This window comes from Netta rufina (genome assembly GCF_964035555.1).
Source record: "Netta rufina genome assembly, chromosome: 12".
Classification (NCBI taxonomy): Eukaryota; Metazoa; Chordata; class Aves; order Anseriformes; family Anatidae; genus Netta; species Netta rufina.
Window position 1 is genome coordinate 8,114,661 of NC_140135.1, and position 22,303 is coordinate 8,136,963.

Sequence of the window (22,303 nt, forward strand, 5' to 3'; positions counted from 1 at the left end):
TGGCTTGGTGCTGGTAGAAGTTCGGGTGCTTGGGGCACAGGTGATCCCTGTTGGCTCAGGGCATACCTTCACCTGATGTGGGGGTGTTAAATTCAGAAGTTGTAAGCAGCTCAGCTGCCCAAAAATTGCAGTAAGGGGCTTGCCTTTGTAGCAGCAGCCTGAGTTATTCCTGCCTGTGGCTGCTGGGAAGGAAAGGAGTGGAGAGAGCACTGCAGGGCTGCTACAGCAGGAAGGTAGGAAATAATACAGGGAATAGAGCTGTAACAGGTGACTAACGGAGGGAGCTGGTGCTCTCTGAAATGTCTGGTGGGTTTTTGAGCTGTGAGCCCTTCCCCCAGTCCTAAGGCTGTCTCTTTTCAACTGCTTTGTGCTTTTTCAGGAGAGCTCCATTAGTGTGTTACGTGCAAGTTTGGCTATGGAACAAGATGTTTTTGAAATGGTAAGGCTGTGGTGGGGGAGAAAGTGAGCAGCTAGGCTCTTGTACTGCACTGGCGCTTAAAACCAGGGGCTGTTCCTTCTGGGCTGTTTTCTTTTTCGGTCAGTCCTGTGGGTAGCTGGATGCTGCCCCATACAGCGGGTCCTACCAGCTGTTACTCCAGGACAAAGCACAAAACCCTACCTGAGGCTTCCAGTCAGCCTTAATTCAGCATTGTGGAGCTGACGCTTGCGCAAGCAACCACTGATAAAGCCATCCCAGCCTTTGTGAAGTCCCAGAAGGGCAGGGCAAGGCAGAGAACAGCTTAGAGCACTGCCTTGTTGGACCAAGTGTCTGGGAAAGGCAAAAAAAAAATGGTGCTTTGGGGAACCAAAACATCCTTGTTCCAGCAGCTTTGCTGCAGTAGTACTGCTGCTCAGAGCAGCCCAGGAGCGTGTTGTGTTCCCAGGGACCTGAACAACCTGCAGACAGCTCCATCCTGCTCTACCTCTGACAGTAACGAGGCACACGCATGTTGCTCTGCAGAAGTACTGCTGAGTCCTGGTCCTGCTAGGCAGAACGTCCGCAGTGCGTCTCATTGGTGTAATTTAAAGTGGTTTTGTGGGATATGAAGCAGGAGTTAGGTGAGAAAGCATAATGTTGCTGGCTTCATTAAAGGCACAACGGCATAGTAACAGCTTTAACTTTTTGCTCTGTCTTCCCTTTCAGCAAGGCTGAAGATCAGAGTGCCTCTGTGATCTATAAAATTGTCCAGGGAACTCACAAAACTTCTCTTAGAGGAATGTGCATTTGCATAGAGGCTGTTTATGGACTTCTATCAAGTACAGAGATCTTGTTTTAGATCAGAATTCTTTGCAGCTGAGAGTATCTTGCATCTTCTTACTGCTTAAGAAGGACCAAAAGTGAATTTCACAAGGTGAATAAGTAATCTGTTGTCTGACCTCGAAAATAAGGCTGGCTTTTGTTTTTTATGAACGTGCATGACATTGAAGAGCCAGCAGTTTGCTGCCTGCTGGGCTCAGAATCCCTCTGGGCCACTTCAGCTCCTGCATACAGAGTTCTGATGGGCTGTTAGCTCCTTATAACCACTACCCTCCAAGAACAATATGGCAAAATAAAACCAGTTATTTAAGGGAAGCAGGGGAAGCCCTGCTTGGGGTGGGTTGTGAGGGGTGCAGTGAGAATGAGATCTGCAAAGAACATGAAGCAAGAAAAGCCTGAACAGCCTGGCACCACATGGGTGCAGCTTCCTCCAGCCGTATGGTGCACTGAGAGGACAAGTTAGTACCAGAGATGAAAAGTAATAACACAAGGAAGGTTTAAGGGTAGCAAAAGATTAAGGGAAAAGAGCAAAGAGATGGTAGTAGAAAATGAAATGCTACTGAGAGTCCTCATGAAGTGCAGGGGCCCACGTTCAACTGAAATGTCAGGTTTGGGGAACTGGGGCTTTATTTTTGTCCTCTCCATTCGTCAGACTTCCCCCCTCAAAAAAAAATCTACCTGCTGTATGAAGCTGCTTAGAATTGTGTTCTTAAGCTGATCTTTCTCCGCTTCAGTCTTTGCTTTCATTATGAGGTCTTGGACATGTGCTGAATTCTCATCAACAGAATTTCCCATTCATATTTCCCATTTATCTTTCGTTCCGAGCCCTTCTTGTGGCTTTAGGCTTATTGAGATGCTGTTTAAATCCCTTAGGAGATTCCCCTGTTGTCCGTGTGGGTAAACCTTGCAAAGGGTTCTTACCCACGTGTGCTTTGGATCAGAAATGTTGGCTGTTGGCTTGTTACTGAAATGTCTGTTCAGCAATGAGCAAAGCATGGCCGAGGTGTCAGTGGAAGGAGCTCTGTTTTCATTTAAACAAAATGGGGAGCTGGTTGTGCTGACAGTCACCCAATTTGTCACCTTCTTCAGATGTGGGCTTGATGTTGTGTGTGTTGCAGATCCTTTGATAGCAGAGTTGAGCTGCCTCTGAGTTTGTACAGCTGCCATTTGATCGCTGCTTATCAGAGCTGCTCTCACACATTAGTGAGATGTGTGATTGCTGCACCGCTGCTTCAGCTGATCACCTGGCTTCTTTGAAAGCCCTGCAGAAGGTGAGCTGCGAGGTGCTGCTGCAGAGATGTCCTCCCAGCACACCAGTGAGCTGAGCTCCACTGGGAGCATGGGGCAGGAGAGTGCAGAGCTCCTTCCTCCTGGCTGCAGAGACCTGTTGCCTGGCCAAGGGCAGCTCTCAGCTCCAGCTAGCAAAGCTCCGGGCCAGATGGTTTCCTATCAAACCGGTAGGTGCTGAGGCTTCTGAGGAGCTGAGGGTGATTTTGCCTTTGTCTTTTATGGGGAAATGCAAGCTTAGTTTGTGAACTCGGATCAAATAACTTCTAGTGATCAATTTTAACAGAAGAAGTTTTGAAGTAAATTTTAAGTGTTTAAATGTATTTTTATTTTTTGGTACAAGATGCTGTATTTATTTAAAGATAAAAAAGTAAAATAAAAATCTCCCCATATTATATATGTATACTTCAGGAATACTCGTTCTTGGAGCTCAAACTTGCATACACAGGCTGGCACTGAGCTCTTACACTGGGTTCTGAAGCTGGTGTCCGTAGCTGTACTGTTCAGTGCTAGCATTGCCCATGTCTGTCTGTCCTTGTGGCTTGAGTGGACACCTGGGTGTTGTTTCCAGCTCTCCCAACAGAGAAACCTCAGAATAGAAGCAGCAAGGTCCCCGCTTTGAGAAGAGCATCCAGATGCTGGGTTCTTCTCTTTAAGAATCTAAATACTGCATTGGGGAAACTTAAATGTTGGGGTTGGTCACGCTGGAATGATTAGGTGGATGTTGCAAATGAATTATGCCTGTAACTTTACAGGATAAGAATCTAAAATTGACGTAGGTATTGTATCTGGATTAAAAATGACAAATGGAGTTCCTCTTGCTGCTTCGTGTTAAGAACATAACTCCTGAAATTATTTATTTCCACTTTATCAGTGCCCACTGCAGCCACTAGGAATTGAGCCCTGCATTGGCAGCGTAGCAGCCAAAGCAGCAGTATTAGGTAATAAATGTTTGCATGCCATCAAGTGTACAAACATGTGGTTGCTTACATGACAGAGCTTTTCTTATCCAGTTATTTGTCTCAATTTTTCCATTACGTTTTCTCATTTTCTTTTCTAGCTTTGCTCACAGACAAGCCTCCAAAGCCATTGTTCCCCATGGAGAACCAGCCAACTGTTATAGATGTCCAGCTGGGTAAGTCCCCTTGTGGGAATAATAGATCCTAAACTTCCATTCTGGTAGCAGATGGGGAAAAATTGCGAGTGGTAAGAAAGGTTCAGTGGTACTGTTATTAAATGCAAATCAATCTGCAGCTTCTCATTTATAACTGTAGAGTTTTCCATCATGGCAATTTCAGGGAGTGAACTTGTGTAACGTTGGGGACAGCAGTACTAATTGGTTATGCTGGGTATTAAAGTCTAGAAATATACAAAATATAAAGTTCTGCAGCTCTTCTTAACAGATGATTGATAGAGTAACATGTCTGCATCGGTGCTGTATTGATCTGTAGATGTTCACCCTAAGTCAAATAGTCTCATAAAAGAAATGCTGATTCCTTTAAAAGTTAATGGAAAACTGCATTTTCAGGTGGTTCTGAATGTGTACCAGAAAGGGCTTTTGACTAAAATGGCTGTATGCTTTTCTCATTCCCGCTGTATTTTCTTGTGTGGTTGCAGAGCTCTGACTCTCAGCTGGCAGCACGTATTTTCTCTCGTGTTGAGAAACTCTGTTAGAAAGTTCTGCTAACTTTGGGGAGCTGTGAGGCATCGTGATGCTGAAAGAATTGTTTGGCTTTGAAGTTCCAGAGGGGTTTTTTTTCAGTGCCTTGAAAGGATATTTCTAAATTGAAGAAATGTGACTGGAGTTACTTTTGAGGACTCTGTTGCCACGAGTTTAAATTACAAAGGATGCATTGCAAATGTGGGTTATTTACTTTGTGTTGAAGGGGTGCCATTTGCTTTCTTCTTGAGCTTGATTCTTCCACTCTTAATTGCAAAGTTGGGTAGGATTTGGTGGTGGAGTAGTCTTTAAAGGCAAGCAGAGTTGGAATGAAACATGTAAGGTGGCTGGGGAGTGCAGTAAGCCTTTTGTCTGTCTGTCTGTGTGACATCCTCGTTTTTAAACTAGGAGCCTAACAGTATCAACAAAACACTTCAGATAGCATGGAGTATTTAAAAATGGGGCCTGAATTCCTGAGTGTGATTCCTGAATTGTGGCAAGAATGAGAACCATTTGTGACCCTAGCTAATTTTTCTCTCGTGTACCTGACCTGACTCCTGAGTCTGTCTGGACTTGCTCAGGGAAGGAAGGCAGCAGTGGAGCTGGGAAACAGGCAGTGCCTGCTGAATCCTGCAGCAGGTAAATGTGCATGCTCACGCTCCCTTCCTCAGAAAATCCTGAGCAGAAATTAAGCCTAAAAGGCAAAAACACAAAATCAGTCTGAGGCCACACTCAGAAGCTCCACAAAACTAGCAGCAGAACAGCCATCAAAGTTTGGATCGGCCCTAAAGGCTGAATTTGGTTTCCAGGTCCAGCTTGTTAAAAGTCAACTTTGTAATGATTTCCTCTGGGAGCAAACTGTCCCCGCATGCAGCTGGGTAATAAAGGCACTCAGAGGCACATCTTTGCTTGCTGCATTTTTATTCAGTCTTCATTTCCTATTCCAAGTTCCTCCATTCCATCAGGACTGTTTTGTACTGAGCTTTTTCTTTCCTACGTGAAAACATTTTGTTCTGACTGATTAAAAGGAGTCGATCTAAACTAAGTAAAATGAAAACAAACAAAACCCCTCCTCTCCTCGGAGATGGGGCTCAGTAATGGGATTTTGGAATATCTCTGTGGGGAAATAGAAATCTTGCATCTTCGTGTGCTGGAATGTATTCCACGAGTTGTCCTCCAAGATCAGGGAATTTGCTTGTGGGGCTTTTCTTCTGGTGGGGGAATGGCTTTGGTTATCATCGCTAAACCATATTCATGCTGTAAGAAATTAATGCTTATGGAAGAATCTGAACTTCTTTCTGGAATATACAGGGAAATTTGATGCATATCCCTCCTAATTTTAAAATGGCAAATAAATAGAGCTAGGAAAGTCCCAGGGATCACCTTCAGCTTGTGGCAGGTACCTGACCTCTGCGGTGTGCTGCAGACCCCGTAAGGACTGGAGCTTTGGAGGAGAGAGAAACACTTGATTGTAGTGAAGAAACACAGCATCAAGTTTTAAGTCAGGTCATCTGCTGGAATGCTTTTCTGAAATCTTGCTAAACTGTTAAGAGTTTTAACAAGTGATGTTTTTCCTGTGTCATACCAGACTTGAAAGCAAAGCCCCTCTGAAAGGATCCGTGCTTCGGAGGGCATTTAGCCCATGGAGCCAAATCATCCCATACGCCTGCTTTTTCAGCGGTCATGCAAGTATGAATGTGCTGTTAAACTACAAAAGAAGTGGAGTTTAATCCACCTACTTGTTCGGAGAGATTATTTTAGATTCTGCTGGAAAACTAATCTTTAAAGAGATGGCTGTCTTTGCTTTATGAGTGGAGCAGATTAATAGTTATTTAGGGGCTTTATTCTAAATGATTAGCACAATGCAGTGCAAAATCCTCCCAGAACTCTAGGCAGCGGCCTGACTATTTAGCAGCTTACTTGACCTGATTGCAGACTTCAGAATTCACCTCTTGGCTTTCCTGTTTTGTAAGAAGGTTCAAATGAAAATAGGTATGTGCAATTCTTATTGACAGTGGATGAAAGAGCTCCTCCAGGCTTCAAACATGGCCCAGAGCCTGCCTTGTTCTTCTGAACGAGCATGCTTGTACTTCTTGCTTGTTCCTTTTTCCTTTGGAATTTGACAGAGATCAAAACCAACCCTGTCAAGGTTATAGAGAAGCAGAAGCCAGAATTTTCTTCTTGTGTTCTGTGTTTGCTTGTGGTGGAGAAGTAGAGGAAGAGAGGAGAGATGAGCACAAAACAGCATCCCAGGGGACTAGAAAAATAGACCAAAACCAATTTCACTGTCTTGGATGCTTTATGAGGTCAGATAATCACTTCATCTGTGGGCAGATCTAGAAAATAACAACAATTTATTTTTTGTTTACATCTCCCTTTTCATAAAAGGGGGGAAAACACCCCCGGATTTTTATTTTGATAGCTCTTGGCTTCGGGGGACAGCATAATAGTGGTACTTCATTGCATGACGATACAGCACATTTAATCTTACATCTTGATTGTAACAAATATACTTTATAGAAAGAACAAACATCATGTTTTTGCAGATATGAGCTTAATCTGATACTATATCATTTGCTTTCTGAAAAATGATATTCCTGAATTTCTTCATTAAATTTAAATCAAATTTGATTGTACAAGCCAAAATACACGCAGGTCTTCTGCCCAGGAGGCAGCGTGGCTTTAGCACTAGGCTCTGGAGATAGTATTTAAAGAATTTTGTGCCATACATCCTTACTTTTCTGTTTGCAAAATGTGACAGTCTCCCCCGTAAAGGTCTGCATGTGAACGTCCTAAAGCTTAGGACGGTGTGATTCAAAGAAGTTGTTCAAAGGCTTTTTTTGTTGTTGTTGCTTTGACCATATAAACCTAGCTGCCTATTTGGATTGTTTGTACCAAATGGCTCAGGCTAGACAACTCCTGCTACGAGTTAGGAAAGTAAAGATCCAAACCCCTGTCAGAAGTCTCCAGGCTGTGGTGCCGTGAGTTTTCAAGATCTCTCACCCACTTTCACAGGCAGCTGTTCTGGCAGTGAGGGGAGCGTGCTGTGCTCGAAGTCTTCAGTGACCTGTTGGTGCAGCACTCTGATTTCTTAATTTCTTTTAACTCTTTTTTCCAGCTAACTCTGTTCACTCCTAGTACTTTGAATGTGGAAGGAAAGATAACCAAGCCTTTGAATTCTGATTATGCGGTTACAGAGTAGGTCTCTCCTCTGACCTGGCTTCTTTGCCTAATCCTGGCGGTGCCAAGAGGCTGGTGTCTGGTGGAAAAGCAGCGTGGCAGGGGCACGTGTTAGCAGCAGAAAGGAAGCACACCTCTGCTTTGCTGACTTTGGGCTGGACAGCACCCTGTAAGAATTGTGCAGCAGCTGCATCTCGCTAGCCAATGTTTAAGGAGCTCCCAGCGTCATCTTGCCTGCAACATTGCAGCTGTTTCACACTTGTGTGGTGTTCTTCAGTATCAAAAAAGCTAAAAACACCACATCAAAACAGATGCTAGGACTTTCTGTTCTGTTCTACACCATGGCATGCAGTGGTTGCGGTGTGAAGTTAGGCTTTTCCTTATGAATATTTATGGCAAACTAGGTGAGACTGGAGTTAATGTTTGCGTCTATATGAAGTTGATCGCTTTGGTATCACTGGCTTTAAATTAGGTACCAGTTTTGCTTTCAGACACTTACATAAGAAAAGTTGCAGGAGTCTTAAAGAACAAAACAACAAATATCTATGTTAATTCATTTACTTAATAAGGGAAATGTCAGGGGATTTACCTCACTGATTTCACGGTAGTTTCTGTGTCCAAAGATGCTGAGGAAGGAAAATGCGTAGTTTATGAGGGTTCTCACTTTCTCCTAATAGCTGACCTGGTCAGAAAGATTTTGTTTCTAGAAGATTTAACAGTGCAATTCCTTGAGGCTGGTTATTAAGCAGATCAATAGAGCTACCGTAAAACAAGCATAAGAGAACATACAAAGCTCCAGTGTCTGCTGACAGGTACGGGAAAAGCATAAAAAAAGTAGCACTTAAAAAATAGTGAAAGGTCCTCTAAAGTGCTGGCTTCATGCTCTTCTGTGGAGATGTGGAGCTCTTGTCACTTGTATGAAATGCTGCAGCAGCCCAAACACACATTTACAAGATCTTAGCCCTGGTGGAGGGAGACGTGGGCACAGAAGATGCCAGGTGTCCAGAGCCAATGTTTGAGTCACCCCGGAGCTTGTTCAAACTCCTTCTCCTGAAAGCTCAAACCTGGGTAGACCTGGGAGGATTTTCCTGCAAATGGAAAGGGTGCTCACCTGGTGTAGGGTTGGGTGTCTCTTCTAGGATTGACAGGCTGGGAGGTAATGTCTTCTTTCACACGTTCTGTGAGAAAGCTGGAGGTGTTTGATGTAGATGTCTTCCCCTCTGTGTCTTCCAAAATTAAAAAGGTCTGATTAAGGTAATTAATTTTTTCAATTTGATTTCACCAAATAGATCAATCAATACAAAATCATAAGCATGGAAAGGCAGAGCCTTATAAAGAACAGCCTTGATAGGAAATAAATCCTATATAAAGGTAGTCTCTAACAGTTGGGAAATCAAGGAGCCGTCAGCAATGCTGTTTTTTCTGTTGAATCCAGCTTTTTTTGAGATACAAGTCCTTTTCCTGCTAGACTAGCCTGTAAATGTTACCCCCATAATACAGTCTGGAACTTTTACTAAAAGTAGTAATGCTGTAAGTGGAGGAATGGGTGCAGAGGGGAGGCTGTCCCCAGAGCCTCAGTTGCCCTTGCCCTGCTTGGTGCTCACGTGTGGGGTGGGTGATGCTTGCCCCACATCTCTTCTCTCTGGGCACTCTTGATGTCTGGAGGAGCAAGCCAGGACCCTCACTGTCTCCTCCGTGCCTTCCAGCTGTCTGCATCTCTCTCCTGCACCACCTTTTCCCAAAAATAAGCTGGGACTTCCTCTTCCTTCCCGCAGGAGCACAAACCCCAGACGCTTTTCCTCTCCTGTAAGTGGCTACAGATGTGCTGTGTAAATGATCCGGACTCCACGCTGGAGATTTGCTCCATCTTGGTGGTGCAAACCGTGACACTAAAAGCTTTATGTCCCTGCACAGAAATACACGAAGGAGCACTTTTCCCTAGGGAATGAGAAGAAACCTGGGGTGTACTTTTGAGGAGCTGCCTGCCCCCACAGCACAGGGATGTGGCTCTGCAGCTATTTCAGCCGTACGTGCCTGTGCGAAGGGGTGCAGGATTTGCATCTATTACAACCATTTTGTACTAATCTGCAGGGAATATTAGAGACAAATTGTCTGACATTTAGGTTTAGAAGTAGTTCCCTAAATACCCTAAGTGTATTACCACTAATGCTTTGATGCTAATTTGGTGTGTTGTTAATATCCCAGCTTTTCCCGGGGATAATGGCGAAATGCTGTACTTCAGAGACTTGAGGCTGGCTTCTGCTGTTCAGCTGGCATAAATCCTCAGTTGTTGTACTTTGTGTGGTTAATCCAGATACATATGTGAAGCGGAGAACAGTTTGATACTTGTACAGATCTTCCTTTTGCTGTAATTGGCTTGGAGAAGTAAGGCTGAATTCTGGCTCCATGTTTTTTACATCCATTCGGATCCGTTGGATTGGCACGAATATGTCAGAAGGCAACATTTGGCACTTTGAGTATTTTTTTTGTATTTCTATGAACTATTTATTGCTTATGATGATTTCAGTGCTTGTTTCATCAACATTATATATATTTGAAGGACACTCTTTATGAAATAAAGTGATGAACTGATGTTAGACAACCTTGTGGTTACATTTGCAATAGCACTGCTTTAGATAAATGTTGTTTCTTTAATAAAAGGATAGTAAAGAAAAACCCTGGTAAGTACTGGTTTACACATCTTTGGTAGCATTCATACAGGGGCAATAACTAATTTATGGCAGAAAAATGACTCAAGTCTTCTTGCACCAGTAAAACTTTCCCTGAAAACTGTGATGATTTTGTGTGGGTGTTCAGGATGTTCATCTTTAGTACTTCACTGGGACTAAGCTGTCATTAACAAATGTTAACGTCACTTTAACCACTGCAGGCATGCAGCTGTGCTGATCTTGGCTTACGGATCTCCTGTTTGGTGTCTGGGGTTGCTACGTTTGACTTGTGCCAGAGAAACAGGCGTGAGTTTATTTCTGCAAAAATGAAATTTACCTTGGGGGACAAGGTGAGAAAAGATGGTCTTCCTGGAGAGAGGGGAGTAGGGCTGCTGATGAGAGCAACGTTTTCTTACTCTGCTAGGGTTTTGCTGACCTTGGTCTGGACTCTGTGCTCTTTTGAAGTGAGGCCAGTACTCTTCTGTTTCCCAGGGGTGTTATGACAGTGAAATCGGGTGGTATCAGAAGTGCTCTGAGACAAGCACAGAGTACAGGTAGGGAAGAGTCACAGAATATCCCAAGTTGGAAGGGGCCCACAAGCAAGGATCACGAAGTCCAGCTCCTGGCTCCGCACAGCAGCACCCCAAAACCAGGCCATATATCTGAGAGCATTGTCCAAACGCTCCTGAACTCAGGTAGGCTGGGTGCTGTGACCACCACCTGGGGAAGTGGCCTGGCTCTGACCAAGGCTTTTCCCAGGACCTTTACCTTTAGGATTCTGAGCCTGGCTGCAAACCCAGAGACAACTGACTGCAGTCCTCAGCCGTACGCCGTTGCGCATGGAATGTCAGGCAATATTAACGTTCCCAAAGAGAGAACCACGGGGCAAAGTTTGCACTGTTTTTCTGGGCTTGTTAGAAACGCTGTCACTGGAAGGGATTCATGTTCTGCCATTTTACGTTGTCTCCACAGTGTTTGTCATGTGAATGAGTTATTAGGCTGTGAATGCCTCATATATTCTGTAAATTACAGGGTAGAAACATTCAGCAGTACTATTTTGACCTTTTCAGCATTCTGTGATTTGCTGGGCATGCCATTTCCCATCTCTTGTTTATGGCTTCACTAAAATGTGGGGATGGAGCCGAGTGGGCAAACAGTCAAAACATCCAGGGCTGCGAAAGGTCAGGGTCATGCATCACAATGCCGCTGTTCAGCGGGCACCGACGATTAAAATCTGGAGTAACCATTCTCATGATTTCTTCCTTCACCGAAGAATAATGGAAAATTGTACTTGGTAATCTGTTCTGAAGGCAACAACGCAGAAAGTGAAGAGTGATGGCTTAATTCTTGGTTCGTAAAACTTCAGAGTTGTGATGCCGTGATCTCGGAGGCCATGGAAATCTGAGCCGTCGTACTCCTTCAGAACCAAGGAGGTGAGATTCCACCTACCAAATCTTTGCTTCTTTTAATCCACTTGATAATTTCTGCTCTTAACGTCATCCTGATACACTTGCATTTGTTTCTGTTGTACAGGCTTATTAATGTACAGAAACAAATAGCTCATTTTTAGGAAATTGAACTTTGACTGTTAAAACCAGGCTGATTTACTGTTCTTCTGGGAGACGTTTCCGTCCAATGAAGTCCAAATAAAAAAGATTCAAAGCAAAATTTCTCTAGAAATGAAGAGATACTTTTACAGCCTGCTGAAGACATGTGGTACATGACTTCTCAATGCCCGTAATCAGATGGAAAGTAAAACTATATGAAGTAGTAATCTGTGGAAAAGTGCTTGAGGCATGCTGTTTTCTACTGCGCATTTTTAGTTTAGCAAACCAGCTTTGCAGTAAATGACGGTACCTTTCTCGTGCTGAGTGTGTTTTTGTCATCTGCTTATGCTATGGGAGGCTTATTAATTTAAGCATGCTTGGCCCTAGTCCCATGATCAAATTAATATGATTAGTCATGAAAACATCACAGGAGGTTTCTCTGTTGCTTACTCAGGTGTGGAGTTACCCCAGCTCAGAGGAGCGTACAATTAAGTGCATAACTCAATGCTTTCTGTTGCTCAAATACAAATCTTGCTGATAGACTTGTATGCTGTATTAATTAAAAGGCATAAGTAAATTTAGTTTTATATCCAGCAGAGTCTTAAATCCAAATGAACTGTGTGCAGCACCGCTAGATGCTCGGTCCTGGAGCTGCGTGCTCTGCTGCTCAGATGTTGTGTAATCCTTTGCAAGCTCAAAACGTTTTCCATATTTCTCTCATCAAATCAGGTGGTTTGAGGTCAGGATTTTAATACTTGATCTGCAGGTTTTTTTCTTTTTCTATAAAGCATTAAGTGTGCTGTTTTTCCGCTAGTGAGCGGAATAAATAATTAATAGCAAATAATGTATTTCATGAATTTTGCTGCTTTATGTGAAGGGAAAGATTGTCCGTGTGGATCTTCTCTCCCAAGTCATTCAGATACTTTCTGTAAATGCTTCTGGACTTGATGAACTCTTAAATAGCTTTTTGCTAAGTCCTGAACATGGGGGATTTGCAAAGTAAAACCACTTTGATTGGGCAGGCTGATGAAACGAAGCTTTCTGTTTTCCTGATTACATTACTGTTAACTTCTTAAAATGGCTTCCTGTTCTGCAGTGATGAGTTTGAAATCAAATTTATAGAAAACATTCTGCAGCCTATTGTTCTAATAGTTGATACCATTAAATGCTCCAGGCAGAAAAGTGTGGAGCATTTGAGCCTTTGCCCCAGTAAAGTGAATGCATGAAGAAGCAGAGTAAGCAGAGGGTTTCATTGTAAGCGTGCTGGATGTTTCTGGTTTAACTTGATCTGAATTCACCCGGCTTTCGTGCTTTACTCAGTTTGAAAACTAAGTTCTAGAGGCTGCCCTGTCTGTGTTAGGAAATCTCCTTTACTGAAGATCACTGATGAAGCACTTCTGTTTAGGATTGCAGTTTGGCTTTCCTAAATATCATTTGGCAGAACAAGTGGCGTGTAGATACCCAACTGTTTGTACCATGGGCCTCTGCTTCTGCAAAGGGATCTGTTACATTTTTGGCAATCGTTCAGATGCCGCAGGCACGTATCCTTCTGTTTCAGAACTTCAGACCCCAGCCTATCGTGACCCAGCACATCCTTTTAACATCCTCTTACAGCCTGACCTATCTTTTCGGAAACACTTCTGAACTCAAAAGACTTTGAAACTTGTGGTTTCAAACACCAATGTCAGCAAGCATTTGGGGATTACAAGCCATACTTTTGCCTGTAAAAAGTAAGTAGGAAATCCACAGGCAAATTACAGTGTGCAGCACATAATAACAGGCACGGTAGTCTTGGATTATTTTAGAACAGCTTTTTTAAAAGAGAGACCGAATAGTTCCCTGGGAATTCGCAAGCACCTTCATTTTTTTGTGCTACTTTTCTCCTGGGTCCTCTGTTCATGCCTGTTTTATACAATATTCTGTGCCAACTGAGCGCTCAGGTGTTTCCCGGTGTGTTTGCAAAACCAAGCTTGCAATGCACCTGGAGGCTTTCAGGTTCTTTCTTTCCTGTGTGATGTTTGCTGTCCTCTGTAACTAACTTGTAAGTATAGGTATGGAACATTCTTGTTTCCTGTAATGCCTCATCCATGGTTATTTGTCTTACAGTGTCAAGCACTAAAATCCCCTTCAGTTTCTGCTCATCTAGTATTGAAGACAACATGAAAATTACAAGAATCTAATGACTGAGAAAGCTTTGGGGAAATTCTCTGGCAATTAGTAACTTTAAATGGAGGTACTGTGCTCCTACTTAAACATCCCCAAAGCGCGTTCCTTTAAACACTTAGGGAGCCTAGTTAACAGTAGGGTGGCACACGGCTTCTGGCACAACAAGGATTCAAGTGATGAATGGGAGGAGCTGAGGCTCTAAATTCTGACTGGGGATGCCAGAACAGCAGCTGCCCAGGCTCAGTCTAGCTCACGGTACTGTTATGAGACAAGCCAAAGGTGCTTAGCCTCTTAGGTTGAGAGAAGGTGTTTTTGATGTGCACAATGAAGCATCCACTGTGGCATGTCTTTAAAAATAAATAAATAAATTAAAAAAAGAAAATAAGTCAATAATTAAAGTCCAACATGAATATTTTTGGACTAACTTATTTGGGGGTGGAAGCAGGAGGTCTGGAAGAAGGGAATGCTAACAGCTTGTCACGAAATATTCAAGAATGTTTTCATTTTGACTCAGACTGCAAAACAATGAATGGCCAAAAGTGTAATTTAAGCTCAGACTTTGTGTTTAACCCCATCTGTGGCCAGTGTCCTCCAAGTGGTGAAAGCTTTAAATAGACTTAGGAGTCCAGTACTTGGTTATGAATGAGCGTGGTGTCTCCTGACTAAGCGTGGTCTCATAGTAGCAAATGGAGCGTTCCTGCTCTGACACTAACTAAATCTCAGTTTGTGAAGCCATTGGTCTTTGTGCTCACACTTCTAGTGGCACAAATAAGGTATATTTGGTCTAGATCTTCAGGAATTCTGGAATTGTTTTTTTTTCTTTCTATAATGGAAGCCAGAGAAAGCTCTTTAAATACTGTTTGTTTGGTTTTTTTAAACCAGACAATAATAAATGATTATGAGATCAAAAGTGGGAAACAGAACAGCTGGCATGAGTTAGAACTTATATTTCCTTGCTGTAACCCTGATTGAAATCGACAGTTTTCAAAGCTGATGCTGACTCTGTTAAATCTAATTTAGTTTCTGCATCAACTCAGTTGAAGCAGAAGCATAACTGGGAAGGAAACCAATGTTCTCGAACATGATCTCTCAGCAGAATGCCACATCTGCAGCGTCAGGTACGTGAGTCCCCACAAACACCTGTTTTAATAAAAAGATAATTTGCTAATGCTCAGTTATGCCCACAAACAGCATCTGTTTCTGGCCAGTTGTCTACCTGAATAGAACATCCTCCCTAATCAGTGAAAGCCTCTGTTGCATCACTGCTCTGATTCATTTTTATCCGGAGATGGGAATTACCCACTCTGCTCTCTACCCTTAATATCCTTCTTGATGGGATTGGTAGAAAACAGTCTGCTGGAAAACAGTTTCCCCCCTCCTTTCCAGGCATGTAGAGCAGTCAGGACTTTGGGATATGCGAGCAGTAAAAATAAATACAGCTTTAGAGCTGGGTGCTATTAAAATACAACCTAGGGTGAATGATAAGTAGTGAGGGATCAGTGTAACTCCAAGGGTGTTCCCACAGTGAGTGTCACTGTAACAGTGGGTCTAGATCAGCAACCCAGAAAGGTGCCCCAACTTCTCTAGTGGGTTGGGTGCTGGTGAGGTGCTTTAGAGGAGCTTTCTTCTTAACAGCAACACCTTCCTGAGCCCTGGCAGTCAGAACCAGCCTGTCAGCTAAAAGGAGCCTGGGCAGCTGATCCACGCACACCTTGCATCATGCAGTGCCAGTGCCCTACGAGTGTGCCCCCTCGCTGTTTGTCTGTGGGGCTTGACAAGAGCGTGGCATAGAGGCAACAGGAAGGGCTTACTGCGCTCAGCTCTTCCCTGGGAAAATCTGGGATCTTCAGATGGAAATTTCAGATCCAGTAAGAAATTTTGTCTGCATGTGAAGGCCTATGGCTGTGCATACAGCCTTCCAGCCCTAGTAAAGGGGTAAATAAAACTACTACACTGTGTAACCTCTACGTAATATCCTGCCTTTGAAGAAAACAGCCTAGTGGGAGTGGTGAGGAGGGAGTTTTTTTGTTTTCTTCCCATGCTCCACTAGTAGTTAGTAGGGCTGCACTTGAACTGGATTCAATTATTAAAGTATTTTATTGCTTTTCTTGTTTAACTATCCTGATGGGGTTTTAACTAGTGATGGGGTTTTAACTAGAGACCATTGCACTTAGACATAAGTAAAGCGACTTCTTTTGAACACTGCCTACATTTGTAATAAGTGATGTATTGCCTATTTATTACTACAAGTAATAATAAATTGATGGCATAAATAAGTGGGTGGGAGTGAGGGAATAGCGAGTCAAAGCAGTAAGACAGTGAAGTTTAGGTGTTAACTTTTTTCAAGAGTTGACCATTGACTGAATGCAGTACCATGAGATGGCACAACATAGCCAGGGAGAAGCACATCTCTAACCCAGGGAAAGTGAAACCCACTTAAACGTTGCAGCAGAACATTGCTAAGTCAGCCTTTGCTGCTTCTCTGCAAGTTCCAAATCCCAAATCTTTCATCTTACCTGTTAGTTCTGTCCAGCAAATGGTGTGTGGTGCTAGGTCAGTGGAAGCCAGCCCAAACTGCTTGGGATTTGATTTATGGTCTACAGAAACTGACCTGCATGAATCACTGGGAAAGTAACGTGGTTCTGTGGCCTCTGGTAGAAAAATGGGATATTCACTGCTTATCCATTCTTGCATTACATCTTCAAAAAGAAATATTCATGCAGTTCAAACTCTGCTTAGTGAGCGAGGAAGCAACCCTTTAAGCCTCATCTGAGCAAACAGCAGTAGATGTTTGCTCTGAGTCCATAATGTACCCTGACAAGGGAGGTCACTGGTAGGCAAAATAAAATTAATATTGAATAAAAACTGAAACTCTGGGACAAAATTGTGATGTTCTATTTTATTTTTGAGACATCTGAGCTCGCTGGGATTTTCTGAATGTCTCTCACCAAAGCTGCGTATTAAGTACCTGGAAAGCAAGTGACACAGCACGGAAGGGATCTGGCTACTCCCTGGGTGCTGAGCAGAGGTTTTTCATTTCATCCATCATTCACAACCTGCTGCAGTGCTTCCAGAACTTACTGAGTGTATCTAACGTAGGCTGGAACAAGAAGACCGCAACATGCTCTGCCTCTGAACTGAATGCTGTTAGTCAGTTTGTAATTGCTGTTTTTAGTAGCATCATTAATCCTACAGAACGTTGTGTGGCTCTTTACAGTGCTCCTTAGGATCTGTGGAGTTTTTAGTAGTCATGAACTGGAGCTCTACAAATCGCAAGACCAAGTTAACAATCAGACTTGAGAGTTTTGCTTTTTTGTTTCTTGCAACTGTAGTTTGCAGCCAATTTTAAACTTCCACCCATAAGCACATCATTAGAACTGCACTTCCACAATAAAACCTTGCTCCTCCGTTTCCCCCAGTGTATTGTATAATGTCCACGTTAATGGATCTTTGGCTTTCCAGATCATCCACTTCTCACCATCTGCACACCAGAGGATGTACAGAGTAGCAGTAAAAAAAATGGAGCAGGGAGTTGCTGGCTTAGTGCTAGCCGACCAGCCCTGGGGGCTAGTGATGGATGGACTGGTCTCTCAGTGCCCTTCCTGACTCAATATCCATCGTGCTATAATTTGAGAAGCTGGTGGTTTTAAAAAGAGCAAGACTTCTAGTAAAATCCAGGGAGATTAATTTGACAGCGTACATCATCTTTTCTTTCCATATTTCCATTTAATTGCAGCTAATGTAAATTCTATAATCAAATTATTAACATGGCTTTCATTTGTCTGCTGCTTAAGTACGCTTCTGATCTTTGCTGTTAGTGTGTGTGTGGAGAGATGAAATTGCCTGTAGCCCTCTAAATTACCAAAGCTTTTTTGATTTCTATCAGTAGGCAGGTCCTTAAATGCTTATGGTACTTAAGGATCAGGTCCTTAAATGTTAATGGTACTTAAGGAACATAGCGAAACTGTGAAACATGTAGGAATGGCTGGAAACTTCCAACCTTTGAGTCAGCTGAATTCGGGTGGTTTGACGTTTGTTTTACTGGTGAGCCAGGCTAGGAGGTACTGAATTGAGCTGCTGGCATCATAGGGCTTGGCACTGGGACTCAGGCTTTGGGCTTAAACCCTTTCTGGGTTAGATGCTTGGGGTTTCCAACGCTGCAGTTACACAAATCCGTAAGAGGCAGGTAGAGCAAATGGAAGAAAGCTGCTGCTCAGTAGCCTAAAAGAGAAAGATGTGCTTGTGCTGACGCAGGGTGAGCTCAACCAGCACATGGAGCTGGTTGGGTTCATTGGTTTGGATGTTCGTATTTGGTGTTTGAGCCCAATGAACACTTGACGTTGTGAAGCTTGTAACTGCAACAGACAGGTTTGCTACCTCTTTACCTTACTGTCACTGTGATAGGCAGACTGTTCATCTCTGACTGCATCCGGCCTGATTTTCAGAGCTCCTGCTTCACAAAGTGTTTCTCTGTCCTGCTGGGAGAGGGCAGGGGAAGGGCAGCTCCTGGGGCAGAAGGAGCTCACCCAAGCAAGCTTCTCTTTCAGTTGTCTTTGGATGTGGCCTTTTTCCAGCTTTCCTTGCCGCTTTCTGGGAAGGCACTGACTCGGAGGCGCTGCTCAGCCCCGACCAAGTGTCTGACTCGCTGCAGCCACGAGATGCACACAGGTCTCCTTTTATCTTCAGTAAAGTAGATTGAGTCGGTGCTACAGAGAATGAGGAAATCATCGTCTCATCCCAGGACTTCCAAATAGTTGCTTCAGGGCCACACTCAGGTACATTCTTTCAGCCATGGCAGGCACTTACAACTGAGTTAACTGTATCGGTCTGGCCCTGTAGTCAGCTCTGTCAGCAGGTGCCCAGCCTTTGGATCATCTAAATTACAGACAGAGGATGAATGGGCGGTTTATTTGGTGGTTAAGTTTAGGAGAGAATTCAGAAATTGAGATTTCTTGGGGTGAGAGGGGAAGAACAAGGACTACAATCTTGTTGCTTTAGCACAAATCTCTTCACCTCTTCTTGGGGAAGAGAGTGGTTGGCAACTCTAAAAAGATGATTTTGTGGCACCTGCCTCGTTTTGTTGGAGCCATCCTTCTTTGTGTCTGACTAACTCTGTATGCTACATCAAGGCGGGTTTTGGAAGTCATGATTCTTTGCAGATTGTGTGCCCTTGGTTGGGGGCAGTGTCTGTAGAAACAAAGCTGCAGGTGCCCTTTGCAGCACGTGCAGCAAGGAGGTTAGTTAATTCAGGAGGAATTTCATGGCAGCTTCATTTCTCTGCTCCCAGTTCCCGTGCCTCGTGAGATGGAAGTCAAACTTAAAAAATCATTTTCCAAAAAAAGAAAGGAAACAATGATTTAGCAAATCCGTACCCCGCAATTCAGCATTCAGGCTTTGGACAATGGCAGCATTATGTCACTGTCGTACCAGTGAATGTCGCCTCTAAATTTGTACGTTCTGAGGATGGGAAGTGAAGCAGCTTTTTCTGATAAAAGAAAGGCCGGTTGTCTTTGATATCATAGATAAATGCTTGGATAGTTACTCTTTAATTGCTTTATTGCCAGAAGTTTTCAATGAAGCCATAAAAGAGGAAAAAAATGATCAGCCTAATTGCCTCAAGATGGATATGTAATGCATAAATCTCTTGTTTAATGGGTCTAGTAATAGACCACCTGTTTCAGTTGCCTTTTCCCATTCAGAATATGAATGAATGCTTCTCTCAGATGTTCACAAAGAGAAAAGACAATTGCACCATCAAATACTCCGTGATTTTTCTTTTACTTTTTTTTTTCTTTGAGGTTTGTTTGTTCTTGTTTTGTGTGTCCGCCGATCTGAGTACATTTAACTTTGGGGAAGCAAAACCGTTTGGGATGATGCATGAAGTGCCATGTATTTCTGTTGTCCAGTGGTGTTTCAAGTGAGATGAGAGAGCTACAACAAAAAAGACATACGCACATTAATAGACATCGACCAGGTCCCAGAGTATGATGTGGTCCCTGGTCTGGATTATTTTTTTTTGATCTCTGTGGCTCCCTGTGTCTTCTAGTATCACCAGTTTTCCTTGTGAAAACAGATTTGGGGGCCTCTTTACAAAGCTCAGCCCCACAGCAGTAGACGTTTGGGACTCGAGGGCTGCTTCTGTCTGGAGACTTCACAAGCCCCAGCTCAAGGTGAGTGAATCGAGCAGTCTGGCAGGCATTAAAATAGCAGCAAACAAGGAGGGTGGAAAGGGAACAAATGAGCACTTATTTAGCAAAAATCAAGATGTCAAGAACAGAATCAATCAAACCACCAAAGGACGTAAGCTCCTTTTTTAAGCGTCTTTACACACCCATGCAAGCAACCTGGGTAGCAGGCAACAAGAAAGGGAACGCTAATTTACGGGCATGAATTCAGCCGAGTCAATAGAACAGAGGTCTGGTGGGAAGGGTTTGCACAATGGGAATGTTAAAATCCATGTTTATAACCTATTTAAGAGCAGATGAGGGGAAGAGGAGCAGCCTGTCAGAAGTGGCGTTTGCTGGAAGCAGTTTGAGGGCTGCCTCTGTACGGAGCGGTGCCGGCGCTGTTCAAGGACAGGATGGGGAAGGAGCCCCTGGCCCCACAGAGCCTGGTTTAGCAGCAGGGAGCAGGATGACCCATTGCAAAGCCTTCCGCTCTGTGTTGTGGGCTGGGGGAGCTGTTCTACTGTGCATTTCATTCCTGTCACAGCCAGCTGGAAATCATGCTTTGTCAGCAATAAAACACCCTCCAAGTACTATGTCCTTAGCAGGGGATTTGTGTTAGCTTCATCCTGACAGGCAAAGAGGGATAGACCAGAGAAGTAAATGCCGTTGAGTTTAAGTAGGCAGGGAAGGCTTGTGATTTGGTGATCTTGTTTCCGTGTGATGTGTTTCACCAGCCCAGACTGGTGAAAAAGCCTTCAAAGCATGAGAAATGCTGTATTATACCAGCTTCGTTTCTCACTGATGCTGTTGTAACATTGTGGTACGATACGTTGTGGTCTCTGCTGCCATACTCAGCCCTTCCCTCCCTGTCAAGCCCTGCTCTGCCTCCGTGCCTGTTTCCTTCTCTGGGACCAGGGCGAATTCTCCAACCCTCTTCTTCCAGTGCAGAGGAGAAAAGGCTGCCCTGTGCTCCCGGCTGTCCTCACCGTGCTCCTTCCTCTCCGTTCTGTCTGTCTGCACTTCGAGGAAGCTGAGTACCTGGCAAGCAGTGAGGGGAGAGCCAGGGAGAAGTAAAAAGCCTAGGAACCCTGTCTTCAGCCTTCAACACCGTGCCAAATAGCTTAGACTGTGAATTGCATAGAGAGGGAATTGAAATCTGGTGATGGAGAGCTCTTGTATCTATTAAGCTGAAGTGTTTAACAAGATCTGATTACTGTGTTGATGCCAGATGAGTGTACACTAGACTTAGAGCCCGTGCTTTTACCAGCGAAGGTAATGCAGAAGCCCAGCAGTTCATCATCCTGCAGCTCTCCCCCAGTGTTGATTCTTAAATCAAGAATTTGGGTTCGCCCTGTCTGAGAGCTGCTGCAGGCAGATCTCAGCCCGTGGCTGGTGCTGAGGAGCTCAGATGGGAGATCACGGGGCCCTTCTGCTGCTGTCCGTGCAGAGGTGGGATGCCTGGTGGTAAGCTCTTGAGCCTGTGGTGTGTAAGTGTAAGATCTTCAGGATCATCGTTTTGGAGCATCCATCGCCCTTTCAAAGTCAACAGGATCTGTGAGAGTTCAGCCCCTTTGGCTGTTGGGATTCATACACACAGTGAAATTCCTGCACCTAAATCATTAATTGTGCTGGAATGGCTCGTTATTTACAAGTACACTTGCAGAGGAACAGTGTATGAGAGGAAATAGCTTTATTCAGTCTAAAAGTTCCTGGTTTTATAGGTGGTCAAACCAAAGTATGTTGGAGGTGCAGGCCTCAGAGGCCGTGTAATTGTGTTACTCCGAACAAAGCAGGACTCGTTTACCATGGGCTCTCCCCAAAACACCTCCTAGACTTCCAGTTCTGTTCACTGCAAGCTCACTTGTAGTAGATGGAAATCTGAGAGATGCACCTGTGTGGAAAACGTGTTAGTTAATAAATGTTTTATTTTTTTTTATTGAACATAACATTTATGCCAGTGCGCTCCTTGCTATGTAGCTATGCTAACATAAAGGTGTCTTCTGCTCCAAGGTACTTTCTTGTTCTTAGCACTGAATATCTGTGCTTGTATGTGAGGACTTGGAGGTAATGTATAGTTTTAATAACCGCTTTTGATGGTCTGAGTTTACACAAAACAAGTATCAGATTATGCCTGCTTTTTATGTGCCAACTCTCTTTCTGTTTTTATTTCTCTATAAATAAAGAGCCAAGCTCCCGTTACATATGCCTAAATGCCTGTAAAGAGGGATTTGATTCCAGAAGTTGTTGTTGTAATACGGTTAGGTCTGATTTTCTGCTAGCAAATTCCATTTTGAATTATTTTAATGTAGGAAAGGAAAATAGATTGTGAAAGTTAGCTGCTTCTACCGTTTGGAATAACCAGCTTTTCT

At 43.6% G+C, this 22,303-nt stretch overlaps 1 protein-coding gene across 1 annotated transcript in view; it reads left to right on the plus strand.

Annotated features, from left to right (window-relative positions):
* IL1RAPL2 (interleukin 1 receptor accessory protein like 2) overlaps positions 1–22,303 on the plus strand; it is a gene marked incomplete at both ends in the record, with an annotated part of 317,482 nt that overhangs the window by 219,869 nt on the left and 75,310 nt on the right. Inside the window, one exon of the mRNA XM_084294337.1 lies at positions 3,606–3,680. Within this exon, the coding sequence (XP_084150463.1) occupies positions 3,606–3,680 (75 nt within the window). The remainder of the gene's footprint in view (positions 1–3,605; positions 3,681–22,303) is intronic.